The sequence below is a fragment of the Mytilus trossulus genome, chromosome 3 (assembly GCF_036588685.1).
Source record: "Mytilus trossulus isolate FHL-02 chromosome 3, PNRI_Mtr1.1.1.hap1, whole genome shotgun sequence".
In the NCBI taxonomy this organism is placed as follows: domain Eukaryota; kingdom Metazoa; phylum Mollusca; class Bivalvia; order Mytilida; family Mytilidae; genus Mytilus; species Mytilus trossulus.
Window position 1 is genome coordinate 40,303,673 of NC_086375.1, and position 15,728 is coordinate 40,319,400.

Below are 15,728 nucleotides of genomic sequence, written 5' to 3' on the forward strand. Positions count from 1 at the left end.
AACCTAAGTAGGGTACACAAAAGAGCATTTTAAATTCTGGAATGCAAATACTACCGTGCCACCTCTACAAGAATCCTTTACATCAATTTCACGGTTCAGTGAATCTTCAATGGATAAATCATATACAGTTTAGGTTAAGAAACGTACCGTATTCCGGTATTACATTATACTCTGTAGAACTGCTTTTGTGTATGTAATAAACACAACTAACTTTAGAGATATACTTTACATCTTAGTTTATCAGAGCATCATTTGAACTTATGTTGTTGAAGGTATTTTGATAAACAATTGCAAACTTTATTTGTTTTAGTAAAATTTGCATTGCAAGGATATCAATAATCCAATTGACAATACCTAGGTGTACTTCAAAACAAATTAAAATCGGTTAAAGGTGTCTTTCTTATTTACCTTGGGATACTTTACAATTTGGAATTATTCAGCCTTTAACTATGTATGACCTATTTGGGAGTAAGGTAATTATTTTGTTAAAACCTTTAAGTACATACATTTCGCTACATGACAGATCGAAATAGCGTTTGAAAATAGTTCTGGTGGGAAATAAGATAAAGAAAAGACAAATTACTTCTTATCTTTTGCTTTTTTTTAAATCATAATATATTATTATGTGTGTGTAAATTAATGCCAGTACTTATAACAAAGATAGGTTGAAGTGCAATGTCAAAAGAATGTGTTGAACATTTTTTAAAAGTCCTCGCAAATCAATTAATTAATTACTTTTACAGCAGAACACAGTTAGTATGACATTACACTCTGATCAGATTGTCGGTCTTACTACCCCAAGAATTTCACACCTTCATACTTGCACTGGTGTCATTGGCAACCTAACGGGAGACATTAAGGTTGAAATACAGTTGGCAGGTAACGCTAACTATCAATCAATAAGTCCTAGTTATTCAACAATAACAGATACAACAGTAAACTGTGAAATAATGAGAGTCCTCAAGTTTTGGCTTGGATTCACTGCAGCTATGTACAATGCAACTATCAGATGTCAAGTAACAAATGGCCTTTTTTCTGATGGCTCGCCTAAATACTCTAGCAGTGAAACTCTTCAACTTGTTTCAAGTAAGTAGGAACTCGTATAGAATAAGTAATATTTTTTTATGAAATGAAAATAAATCAAGCAAGGAAGACCATTTTGATGAAACCGTGAACACCTTTCAAAAAAATATGGATGGATAATAGGAATAAGTAGGCTGATTCATTAATCAATGCAACTTAAATCTTTTATGGTTTTGATAATTAGGACTCCTTAATGTCATTTGTTATTTGATTTTTTGTTGACAGTTTTATAAAGGTAATATTCACCCGACTTCCCGCTTATATAAACTTAATATCAAATTCCACACATACAACTTATCAACAGTCAGAGATGTTATAAAATAAATTGACAAAAATAAGAAAAATATTTATGCATGATTATCAACTCCATGGCATTTATTGTATTGCATATATCCGTTTATCTACAACGATAACTAAAAATAATGCAAACACTTATATTATGATAAACAAAGGACACCAATTTTTGTTTTTTAAATTCCCTTATTTTGTACTATCATAAGTCTACAAATGCATGTAATTTTTTAAACTTGAATATGATAACAGTAGACAAAACTTTAACACAATTTAAAAGATTTAAAAGTAAAAGACACAAAACAAAAACAAATATCAGTGTTTCAACAGCATGTGAAGAAAATGTATTATTATATTCCAATGAACGACAATTCTGGGAGTTTGTGGACAGAGGATTTTGGAAATGAATGTCATGGCCTTAAATGTTGTCATACGTTAAACCACAAAAATAACGAACTCAGAGGAAATTTTAAACCTAAATTCCCTAATCAAACGGCAAAATCAAAAGCTCAAACACATTAACTTTTTGTGTTGTAGTTTGTGATTTGCTCATTTTGTTTTCCTCTTTCACTTTTGACATAATGCTGGTAGTCCTAGAATTACAGCATTTTATTGTTATTGCTGATGTTTCATTGCTATTAAATGTGTATCGAGTATTTTCTCTGATATTACTTTCTATCTGCATTATAATTGAAACTAGACTCCTGATGACCTTGTGATAACAAAACTATCTTTTTAGGTGACTTTTGTGAACAGAATTTCAATGGAACCATAACCAACAAATATCATCATCCAACAACTTGTCATAGATATGTTACTTGTGAAGATAGAGGACCCTCTGTTCAAGCATGTCCAGGCAATATTTGCTTTAGTTTAGAAAGAGATTATTGTGATTATTGCTCTAATGTAAAAACATGTCCGTAACGAAACCAAAACCTTATAAAACTTGTTGGATTTTTCACATCTATATTTATATGAAAAAATTTCAATTCACGCTGTTGATTATTGTTGATCACCTTCGAAATATTGCAGAAGAACAAAACTATCACAATAAGTATAAATACTTTAAAATGCGATTTTGTTCTAGAAAGAGAGATACCATATATGTATCCATAAACATATTTGCATGCATTTTTGTGAAATTGCATGCCTTTTCCAACAGACTTTGTCAATAGGGAGCCAACAAACCAATATGTTTGGTTAATTTGATTACAAATAGATATACAACAGTTTGGACTCAAAATATAAGTAAAAATGCATTGCATGTTTTTAAGATTATATCCTTCTTTTGAACTATAAATAGCTAAAACACTTAGTAATTCACGGTCACATATCACTGATTTACATTTACTCTTAGATAGTACAACTTTGTTGTATATGCATAAATACTTCTATTTATACAATTTCGGATAAAATACTGTATGTGCATACAAAGAAGTGGGCACTCTTCTTGCTTTATTGATACACATGTTGTATGTGGTACTTGGTAACTACAGCTTTCGACAATAACTTTTGTCAACTCTTTTCTTCTTTGTACTATTTAATTACAAAACTAAAGGATGTAAAAGTTCACACAGTTCATTTGTACTGTTTATACATACTTTTAAAAATATTTTGCTTTCTACCATCCATTTCTAACTAAAAATTATTTTATTAAAAGACAATACATGTATAAGTGCTAGTTTCAATCTGGACAAATTACACTGAAATGAGAGATGTGTCTGCACAGGTAAGATGAGGTCAGTGGTCTTGTATCTGTATACGGGGTGCATGTGTGTACAATGTATATATATATTTGTATTTGTTTGTTTTGTTTTACATTTGTATGAATTCGTGCATGTGTGTTGGTTAATATGATGTGTTGATGTTCTTAAGTTGTTGTTTTTTCTCTTTTTCGTTACTTTTTCTATTCTTTTCCTTTGCATTTATGTTATTATTAATATTTGCTCTTCTTTGGTATATCTTCTCTTTTATATAATTGATACACACATTTTAAAATTAAAACGTGCAAATCGATGTACAAACAACGAAGTTTCACAGAACTGTTTTTTTATAATATAGTTTAATTTTACTTGAGCACAAACATAATTTGCACACTTTATCTATACTATGATGCTCTCGACAAACGTTTTTAAAGGATTGGGTGTAATTTTAAGTGAAAAATTGAAAATTTTAAAACAGCTTATACATATAGATCCACATGTGTGTGTTATGATAATGCTGCTTTGGTATACTTGACGTGTAGATATTTATATTATTTATGCTATTCTTGCTTAACCACTTTATTATACTATGTCGACTGTACGATTGGTAGTGTCAACTGTAGGGTTTTATCAGATATAGTTAAAAAGAATTGATATTTTTACAAATATGAGTATGGAGAGTTGTCTCATTGGCATTCACACCACATCTTCCTATATCTATTGTATAACTATATTAGTAGCACATCTTAAATAGAAACACAACGGCTCCATCAATGAAGATATGTGGGGAAATTTAGTTCTTATTCTATTAAAAGAAAAGAAGTAGCTATTCTTTTAAAAAAAAATACTTTTGAAATTAAGATTCAAGGGACCTTTAAACATCTTTGATGATTTTATTAGATATCACCATTCATGACTACCGTATAATTTTGGATCATATGAACAAGATAATGACAAACCAGTCTTTTTTGAGAGCTTAAAAAAAACAAGATATCCAACAACGGCATTTCTTCATTTGTAGTGATGGGAGATTGAAATGTTGTTCAAGATTATGACAAAAGGTACTCAAGGCGTGATCCAAATCCCAAACAAAGTTGTTTGGACTACTTCATGTGTACCTCAAATATAGAAGCCGTAGTTTGTTACTTTTGGTTGATTTTGATTAAACTTTCGAATGATCTTTGTACTAGAGGTTTAACAGTTTCATGGCTTTGAGAACACATTTATTTGTTGAATAGGGATTTTTTTTGCCAGATTATTAGAAAGGTGGTAGTTCTTAAAACATTTGCATTTCCCATTTGGATTCAAGTTTCAGAGTCAAAATATATTTCTCCGTTTTTAGGTGGAAAGGAAAACCTTATAAAATGAAAAGAGCAATGATAATGTACAATATTTCTAATCTTGTTATAGTGTAAATATTTGTTAGAAGCATCTTTTAATTAACAAAAACAATTGTAATATTTAAACCGTGTATTTTATCATATCTCTAGGATTGTATCAATCTAACAAGTGTTACTTAATTCTTTATAAGTTGTGTCTAACACTATAGTATGTTACTTCACATGTTTCATCATAAAAAAGTATAAATACATTAATTCACGTAACTATAATATTCGATACATATAAACATCATAGTCGCCAATTGAAGTGCTAATTTATGCTGATCAAATGTAGTTAAAAATATATATGTTTACTATAGGTAGCTACAACATTCATTTTGTTAATATTTTTTTAATAGTGTAATGCTCACACTTGTGTCTGCACTTTTGCAATAGCTTAATAAGTTGCCATTTTTTTTAAATTTTACCTCTATATAAGTCAATGTTAAATTAAACGGCACTGTCTCAACGAAAATATTAGTTGCTTTTGATTGTTTGTCAGTATTATAATTTCGGACCGGAAGATATAGAAACCTTAAAAATAAAAGGCGATTATATATTTTACAAAAAGATGATTTGCCCAATGGTTCCATGCAATTTGTCGTATACTTATCAAATGTACTGTATAAATTGTTAACATCTAGTTATAAACAGCTGCCAAATATAGTACACCTAGTCTATGAAGATTTATTCACCTGTGTTAATCGTCAAATGAACTAAGAGGTTTACCTGACGAAATTGTATTATCTACACTATTAAACGAGAAGAACTTATTTTCGCAATAAATTTTATCATCATGCCACTGTGTCATATATAATTTGATGAATTTATTGTTATCGAAGGTGTCTGTCATATAGAAAAAAAAGAAAATATGGAATGACTGCCGATGATATAACTCTTCATCAAAGTCACAATGTGTAAATAGTAAACAATAATTTGTCAGATTTGTCATAATACGATCTTCAACAGGAAGTCTTGGCTAGAGCAAGCTTTAAAGGACACAAACATTACAAATATAAACAATTCAAACAGGAAAACCAACGGACTTATCTATATAAAAAAACGAGAAACACTCATCAACCTCATCAACCGCTGACAAATACTAATTGGCGCAATACTTAGGTGCATACAATTGCAGAGTATTAAAACCTGAACAGGCATCAACCTTCACCCTTATCTGAAAAATATTGTTACATTTAAACATAAAATACAGACTTTAAAATATAAATTCGAATGTCTGAACTCGATCAAATAAAAATAAAGAAAAAACAAGTTATCAAACACTGAATGAATAGATTTTGATATACATTTAGGACACAAAGAAAATAATATTTTTTGTTTTTAAAGACAAAAAGACAACTTCAACCTGGGTCAAAATGGCGTTTAATAAGTTAACGTACACAGGAAAAATTGAATATAATGACTTGTTTGTACATTGTACGAAATTATTTTCTTGTATTTTTCAAATAACTAAGTTTGCTGTTCAACAGTACGAAGGTAAAAACTTATCGTCTAACGAAATACTTATCAAAAGTGTTCCAGAATAAAAAGAGTAAGACGAGATATAACAGCATTGAATAACTAGAATGCATTACAAATTTTGTCAATATGTCATATAACAGGAAAGTACGATATGAAAATTCAATCAAAACACATCTCAGGGATTTAGTTTTTAACGCCATGGACAGCTATAGAAAACATGACTTGTGCAATGCTCATATTAAAACATCGACAGGATATATATAGAAAATAAACGTGGATGTGTATTTTGATATCCCACAATTCAAATTAAATTCTGTTTTAATTTGTTGATGACAAAATCGATATGTGTGCCAATGTTAAACAGCATAAATAAACTGCCATATATAGAACACCTATTCTTTAAAGATTTTTTCATGCGTTATAATCGTCAAATGAACCAAGAGTTTAACCTGAAGAAATTGAATTACCCATACTATTAAACGAGGAGACCTTATTTTGTGCGTCGTGTTTCTTCTTTTCGCAATGAATTAATCATCCGCCTCTGTGTCCTATAGAATTTGATGAATTTATTGTTATCCTAGATGTCACATAGAAATAAGAAGATATTGAATGACTGCCGATGAGATAACTCTTTACCCTTCTTCTTTTTTATACCTTCTCTAAATCATATAACTGCGTTTAATTTCTCAAAGAAGGACTAACTGAACCATTTATTCCCAATACGACTCATTATCTTGGTAATAATATGTACCCAGACTTAAATTAGAACTAGATTAAATAAAGAAAAGATCGTGAGATGGTTGAATATTCAATTTTTAAAGTTATTTTCATGTATAATCAGGGATTTTCCCGACCGATCAGCCAAATGTTTATAAAATATGTGGATAAAATGGCCTTGTGATTTCAAATGATTTAATGTGTAAGTACAAAGAAAGCTGTGACTTTTAGTTCATGTGAGATTGCTATACTCCAAAGGACAACGACCTTTTGTGGTATAAATATTCTTAACACACTTAAGGGACAAGGAAGTGCATATTCAAATGTTAAATCCTCACGTGCAGAATATCTATTACAAAATTGCTCACACGAAGGTAAAATCCGAAACTTAATCGATTTGCTTCGATCTTTTCATCGTAGTGTGATTCCCTTTTAAAGAAATCAATCATTTTCCCATATATTTAAGATAATCTAGATTAAAGCTCATCGGTAATTTTAAACATACGTGCAACATTATCTTTCTTGTCTTGTGCTGAGCCTGAAGCGAGGTCAAATTTTCTATATTTACTAGCATTGATTATTTTGATTCTTAATACCTAACTAAGCATATATTGCAATCTACGTATTTTAAAACTCTTATGGTCCTGCACATTGTTGATACTCATATGTTTGCGTATATAAACTGAATCCGTTGGATGTATGCTTGAAATCATAATTACAAAAATACAGAAGTAAACTCTAAAGAAAATTCAAAACGGAGAGTCACTAATTCTACTAAACTTTTAAGTCGTTTGGAAATAATGACCTATTAATTCTATGTGTTGATCTACGACTTTGAACTAGGGCTTTCATCAATGCAAATACAATGTGATCGCTAATTAATCAGTTCGATTAATAAGTCGGTGGTTTTAACGCCTCTTTCAGCACTATTGGTTAAATTGGAAGTCATTTTAAATTTTACATGGGAAAAAAGAGTGTCTGAAGAGAACCAACGACCTTTGTTAGGTAAACTCACAATTATAGTCAATGGAGATTATAGTGGGGCTAACCTAGATGCGGAGTTGAAAGACTTTGAACACTCGGCCACCCCTAGTAATTTTCAGAATCAGTCCATAGTCACTTTTATATATAAGGCAAGTCCTTCACAACTGATTTGTTTGGACAGGACCTTGTGAGGTGATGATTTGATACTCTGCCACATTCGGATATGCGTGTCTCAAACCTAACGCGCAGTGGCTGTCGTTTGCAGTTGTCTGTCATGACTTGATTGTTTTACTTAAATGCTAGTTTAGTCTCGGTTTTAGTTTGTAACCTGGATTTTTTTTCCCGAAATAAATTCAAGACTTTTAAACTGTAGTATACTAACTTGCCTTTTTCCAAGAGTCATAAAACGTTGAAAATAGTGAATAAAGTTTTAACCTGGTTCCAATTCGTACAGCTATATATGCAATATCACATTACTTACAGTGCTTATCCAGTGACCTTTGGGGTATCTCATTAGCAAAGACAAAAACAGTATACCAAATTGCAGTTAGATTTCTACTCAAACTAACTGATCAACTGGTAAAATATTTTAGCAGATTGCCCAAAAGAAATGTTGTTAGTAAGAAGTGAGTGCTGTAAAAATAAATAGTAATACTTACCATCCACAACCAGTTAGTTGATACCTTTTCAATCATTTCTAACAAAAATAATATCTTACTATAGTATGAGTCACTGAATAAAAAGGTATAATTTTGACATGGACACTTCTATCATAGATAAATATTTTAAATGAATTGTTCAAAACATTGTTTTGTAGGTGTATATTTTATAGCTTTGTCTTCTAATAGAAAGTTATTGTGCAATTGTGATTCAAATAATATTTTCTATACAAATTACTGATCTGTGCTCTGCAGTAATAAGAAAAAACATTGGTTTTTCACTATTTTTTTTTTACATTTGTGTTGAAGCTTTAAGTTTTTGATCAAACAATTTCAAGTTTAACTATAATACTTTCCTTTACTTTTTCACATACCATACGATAAAAAACCAATACGTCAAAGTTGATACTTGATTTTTATCTTGTTTTGAAATGATCAAATAGTATATATAAGCATGATTTGCACTATGATGATTTACAGCCGTTCAAAGATAAAATCTACCTTAGTTGATATTTAGTCAGACCTCTTTATACAGTCATAGTACTCATTCTTCTTTATTTCAATCTTAATTTTGTAGTATCTACTTATTTCATAATATCACTGGTTCCTGTTCCTTCTATTATACAACCGACTTGAGTGTCATGTGAACAAACTAAAACGCATACTGCACAAATACCATAATAGGTTATTAGATATAGACTACAAATGGAGCTCCCAAAAGAAAAGATTAGTTTTGAAAAACGTAATGTTGGTGCATTTGGAAACAGTTCATACAATCAAGAGTATCATTCTCCTCCAGAATGTTGTGGGGAACAGTCAGATTTAAATGGATACTTACAACCGATTAACGGAAACGAAAATAGAATATCATCTAACCATGATTACTTGATAGTTCAGGGATCCGTAAAAAGTAATTTGCCACCTGATAAAGAGCCAGATGAACCTCACCGCTGGCTACACCCAATGAAGAAAGAGAAAATGGAAGATATCTGCGGAAACGAAAAGGAGTTTAGTGATCTTGATAATTGTCCATATTCAGTTATAGCAGATTCCAATATAAAGCAGCAAGAAATCAAAGCTTTTCCTCTTTTAAAATATGTAAGTGATATAGTAACCCATAGAATGGCGATAGGTTTTGTTTTATTAAATTAGAAAAGAATTTTAAAAAGTCATATATCGAAAATTCTTTATGTCTTGGTTTTTTAAATTCCTATCATACTTTATATTATAACAATTCATATTTATACACTTGAATAGTTATGTTGTACTATGAAACAAGTATACATATATTCCGAGAAACAAAAATCTTTTTAGAAATGTATGCTTGCGATTTGATGCAGCTAGAAATGAAATCCTCGACCTATAAAATACTTCTTTTTGCAGTATATAGAGCATCAAATAAAGGTATTCTATTCATTGTCGTAATGTATGCTCTTCATCTTTTGGTATGGCATACGGTGTATTTGAAATATATAGACAGATTGTTTACTTATAGGTAGAAGGACCACTCAACAGTCAAGAGATTGAAACACAAAAGACATTGAAGAGTTCATCTTGTTCACGTTGCAAAATTGTTGCAATTGTTATTATTATAGTCATACTCATGACGGCCGTTGGCCTTGGAGTGATTTTCCCAATTATGAGAAATAACAGTAAAGGTCGGTTTATTTTAAGTTGTACATGTTTGTTTGTTTTCCGAAATTATAACTTTATTGCTAAAATTAGGAGATAACTGTATTGTATTTTAAGCTTGGCCTTCGTAAAACGTAGATTTTACTGTCGCAAATTGAGTTTACCTAGCGACGCGGAGCGGAGATAGGTAAACGGATATTTGCGACAGTAAAATCAAGTTTTACGAAGGCCAAGCTTAAAATACAATACAGTTATCTCCATTCTAATGCCACATATTAAAATAAATGTCATTTAATAAATATTTTGGCTTAAAAAATGGCATAAATGAAAAAGCCCGCGAAACTGTTGCATTGTCTTTAGCATCTAAACAATGTGACGTCATGTGTTTACTCTGGATGTCAAACATGAATTCTAAACATATTTTTACTTTTCGTACGCTTCAGAATGGTTTCAATATAGACTAAAAGAAGATTTTTAGGCTCAAAATGTGAATATCTTGTTTATTTTTTGAGAAATTACATATCCCAGAATTCAAAATGGTGGCTTTCTTAGTTACGGACTGGTAGAATGTGGAATCTAACCCCTCAAAATATTTATCAACGTCCAATGAAAATTATCGTTACAAACTAATTGCATTAGAATTGTTTGTAATTAACACATTTATTGTTTTATTTTAAAGTACTGATTTGATGTACCTTATTTTTAACTCAGTTCAATTTTAAACGAAATATTGATGTTTTTACTTTTTGTGGGGATCGTATTGCTTCAATTTCAGTTTAAAAGTCTAGATAAACATTCCTGGTTGGTTTGTCATTTTTTCTATGACCGTTTACAAGAGACCTCTTCAGAAGATGATTTTCCTAACAAAAAACAATGATAAACCCTTTTAATCCACAAGGCCAAATGATTCATTTTAGATTGATACTAAATTTTATCGACGTAGAGTTCTTTTAAAATAAAAATTACTCAAGTCCGACGCTGTTTTCATACCAGTATGATTTTGCTTTGTTAATAATCATCAACCCAAATACGGATCAGCAATATCCGAAAAAGTAACACAATTGGATGGTTTCCTTATTTTCCAGCCTCCCCATGTTTTCCTTCTACACTTCCCTCACTTACTTCAAGACGAAAATCTGTCAACGAAATTTTTCAACCATATGCATAACTTTTATTCGAACTTTCCTTGTTTCCTCTATTTCAGATCCCACTCAGTGGCTCCCGATTCCCGCCTACTCAAACCCAAATTTTTGTATCTAAGTATATCCCTATTAAATAATCAAACACGTAATATCTTCAAGAAGGACACTAGTCCTGAAACCTAAACTAGAAATATATTTAATGGAGATTCGTCAGTGTAATTGAAACCAATATTTTTGAAATGTTGTTCTAATATAACAACTGAAAGTAACGAAAATTAATGGGTCGTTTGAAATCTATATATTTCAGAGAAAAATACTTCTTCTTCCTTGCTGTCAATATCAAACAAAACCATGAATGCGTCAACGACTGATCAATCGGTTACTTTTGGAACAACAATACTCAGTACGGATGCGTCAACATATACCACTACAAATTTGGCTTCTGTGATAACAACACCAACACATGACCAGGATGAATCATCAGGTACAACTAAAAGTCATGACATATAAATATGTATCGATTTATCTTCTCATCTCTTTGTTATGATGATTGAAACTTTGTTTCATGACTTTCTTTTGATTTTTTGTGTATTTAAAAGTTTAAATATCCAGTTCACATGTCAAACCACTTAAAGGTTGCACTTCTGTAAATATAGACAATGTAATTTCCAATAGAAACTCCCTTTACGGCTAAAACTGTTCAATTTTATCAATGAAATTTAGTAACTTCTTAGAGCATAATCTTATACTTAAATTCTGTAATACCCATCCCTTCACTTTGGGTCTTATTCAGAATTCAATTGTCGCCGCTAACATGGGTATTCGGTAACATTCCCAAGGTATGTCTCTATGAGATGAAACATAGAGATCATATCGGGGAAGCCGTACGTAATCAAAACAATATATCTCTGAATACCAAATTTCTCCCCAAACAGCTGTAAGTGCAACATATATATTTTTTCACTCACGGATATTGCCTGTTAACCAGTTTGCGTATGACGAGATATATCATGTATCACACGACACGAATTAAGTGTTATATTAATAAATACTACGACATTTGCGTTAAGTTGGTCAATGTGGCTTGATATGTAAAACAAAAGAGTAACATTTCTATTAGCTATTTATGAGATCAATGACGACAATAAACGGTCATAATGGGCTATGTTCCCTCCGTAGCAAATGAGACATGGTGTATCTTCAAAGACTCGTTATCATCATATTGTAATTCACTCATTTGAGGTGGTATCACTCTTTGTATATTTATCATTGCTGAGTGTCAATTGATAGTTGAAATTGAAGAATACATTAAATCATTCTAACTAAAATTAGAAAGGGTTGTGGGAATGTGTCAAAGAGACAAAAACTCTACCAAAGAGCAGAAAACAGCCGAAGTCCTCCAAAACGTCTTCAACAAGCGAGAAAATCCTGCACTCGGGGTTGGAAACGGTTTGCATGTAATTTACCGGTGTTTGTCTAAACAAAAACAAAAAAAAACAATACTCTTGTGGTTGGGAACTCAAAGCTGAATTGGAATCATACAAATTACAATGAAGAAACATACACTGCATAAAATTATATAACACAATTTTAGGTTACATGTATAATCTTTATATTATATATATGCCATTTCAGTATAAGACATTAGTTTCATATGGGCAAAATTACTGAAATATCAGTTGAAGCTTTCTATGTCGTTTTGAAGTACTTATACGAATCTGTCACTCAATCCTTCAATCTCGTAAGTTTATTACAAGTAAGTAGTAAGTACAAATAAGATCATTTAATGGCGTGTTTAGGTTTCAATGGAGTGAAAGTGAGCTTTTAATCCTCTGATTTAGTTATGAAAAGTTCTTATTTAATTTTTACAGAGAGCAGCTCATCTCAAGCACCAAATACCACTATACAACCGCACTGTAAGTACAAAACTGTAAAAAAACAGACGGCATACAAAATAGTTTATAGAATCTAAGAAGATCGTATTTGACATACATGAAGCTGCATGAAAATAATGTGAATAATGTCATCTTATACTTTCTGATTCCCCCTTCCGTCTGGATTACTTTTACATAGGATTTGTATGTCATATATAGATATAATAAGTTGTGGTATGAGTACCAATGGAACAACTCTCTATCCAAGTCACAATTTGTAAAAGAAAACCATTATATGTCAAAGTACGGTCTTCGACACCAAGCCTTGGCTTACACCGAACAGCAAGCCTTAAAGGGCGCCAAAAATGAGTATTGTAAAACCATTCAAACAGGGAAACCAACGGTCTTATCTATATAAAACACGAGAAACGGGAAACATTAATCTCTGTTAAAGATTGCCTTTTAAGTGGTGTTGCTTATAAATATGCAATATTCCAGAAATATAACAGTCGCATATTTGAAATTCGGTTCTATTTGGCAATTTCTTGTGTTTCTCTCAAATTGTGGTTTTTATTTTAGCCTTTGTATCGCCGTGCTTCTTGTATAAGGATAATCTTTACAGCTTCATATTGATCCAAATGCGAACACTATTTATAAAGAATAAAAACGAGGGAGACAGTCTTATTTAAAGATGCCTATATTTGTTAAACTTGACTGTTGATATACTATGTGTTATCGGATATGTTCCTTACGTCGTCCTTTTTGTTGTTTTTTTTTTGGGGGGGGGGGGGGAGTTCGTGTTGTATATTCTTTAGTTTTCTATGTTGTGTCATGTGTACTATTGTTTTTCTGTTTGTCCTTTTTATTTTTAGCCATGGCGTTGTCAGTTTGTTGTAGATTTATGAGTTTGACTGTCCCTTTGGTATCTTTCGTTCCTCTTTAAGGTACATCTTATTCAATTTATACAGAGGAATACATGGATATACAATATGTATGTTCTGCTTACATTGCATTTTTCACGGTGGGTATGGTTGTCCTGCGAGAGAACGTACTGTGCTGGTGATTTGGTCCTGACGGGTGCTGGTGGGTCCTGATTCTGTGCTGGTGGGTTTGTTTACATTGTATCAGAACGGCAATAAAACGACTGTTTTGTTGCTTAATTTTTCTCTGATGTGTCATAAGTACCATGCAAAGTATATTACAACAATATTATATTGCAAAAGTCGTGCAAATTCGTTAAACGGAATTGTCCTGACGCGGTGCTGGTGATAAGAAAAACGGTCCTGGTTCTGTGCTCCTATGTCCTGGTTCTGTGCCTTTATGTTTTAGTTAAAAGTGGCATATATTCAAGATCATTGATGATGTACTGTTATTTACTAATTAACTGTTGCCTGGTTTCTTGAAATTGACATTGTTGTGAATCCGTGTACTGTTATTATGCAAGAAAAAATACCCCTATCTTTTTTTTTTTTTTTTTAAATTAACTCTAATCTTATTTATTGGCCTGTTAATGGAACCCTTCTTGCCCCCTTTTAAGATAAGAAAATGTGTTTACGATTTTCGGGATTACGATCATTTTGCAAGATCACCAAAATACGTTGTAATTTATACAATACTTATATAAAGTAGATGATGTGGTATGTTTGTTGTCAATGAACAAATTTCCATTAGACACCAAAGGAAGTATGTGTTAATAACCATACGTCATCGTAATACCTTCAACAATAACCCATTAAATAAAAATGTAAAAGTTTTTGCATAAAAATGGAGAGCAAAAATATAGAACAAAGGACTTTCTGATCGTTTGAATCATATGTCTTTAGCAGCTTAAAACACATTTTTGTGAACAATTGAGTGCTGACTATAAGAATGAAAATAGTATTGCGGGTTTGTTTGTTTGGGTTTTATTTGGGGGATGGGGATAAGTAAGAGCGAGGTTACAGTGAAAGTTTTAAGCTTGGAATAGTTTCCCATAAGATGAAAAAGTTTGTATTTTAAAAGAAAAATGTATCTTATAGCTGTTAAGAATCACTTGCTGTATCTGTAAGATTTTTTCAACATAACTTTTTTGTTTGAATGGTTATCAGTTTTTTTTCTTCAAAAGTTCGATAGAACACTAAAAAAATCACTATTTTATGAAAGGGCAGTATTCAGGACAGTAACAATCAACGTAAACACGCCTGGAAAGTAAAATGCGTACTCGGCTGTCTGTAATCGACCATTTTTAGACACCCTCCTAAAAAACAAACCGGGGTGGGGGGTTCAGAGATGCAAATAAAGTACTTAGATCAATATTTTATCTTTTCGGGTATGGTTTATGACCCCTTCTGTGGCATGTCAATTACGAAATGTGCAAACTGCAAAAGTATCAAAACAGCTGCAGACAATGAATAATAGAGACATAATTTTGTATATATGTCAAGGGGAAACTTCTTGCAAAGCATTATTATTTATATAGATATAGGAAGATGTGGTGTGAGTGCCAATGAGACAACTCTCCATCCAAATAACAATTTAAAAAGTAAACCATTATAGGTTAAAGTACGGCCTTCAACACGGAGCCTTGGCTCACACCGAACAACAAGCTATAAAGGGCCCCAAAAATTACTAGTGTAACTAGTAGAAAAAGAGAATTTGGTGAAAATAAAATCACTATTTTTGTAGAAAATTCACAGACCTTTGTACAGAGATTTTTGTTATGTTCAGCATGGGATCAACGCAAGGGTACATTATCCTTAAAAGTCTATTTAAAAGTATTTGAAACTAACGTTTGCTTTGTTAA

At 31.5% G+C, this 15,728-nt stretch overlaps 1 protein-coding gene across 1 annotated transcript; it reads left to right on the top strand.

Moving 5' to 3' along the window:
- The first annotated feature begins 747 nt into the window (after positions 1-747).
- On the top strand, positions 748-3,233 carry LOC134709425 (uncharacterized). Its single transcript, XM_063569587.1, has 2 exons — positions 748-1,086; positions 2,114-3,233. Exons 1-2 carry the CDS (start codon positions 759-761, stop codon positions 2,296-2,298), a joined length of 513 nt encoding a protein of 170 aa, XP_063425657.1. The 5' UTR covers positions 748-758; the 3' UTR covers positions 2,299-3,233.
- The last annotated feature ends 12,495 nt before the right edge of the window (positions 3,234-15,728 follow it).

Coding starts and splice junctions, on each gene's coding strand:
- LOC134709425 (XM_063569587.1), top strand. CDS start 759: ATGACATTACACTCTGATCAGATTGTCGGTCTTACTACCCCAAGAATT. Junction 1,087..2,113: donor AACTCTTCAACTTGTTTCAA/GTAAGTAGGAAC, acceptor CTATCTTTTTAG/GTGACTTTTGTGAACAGAAT.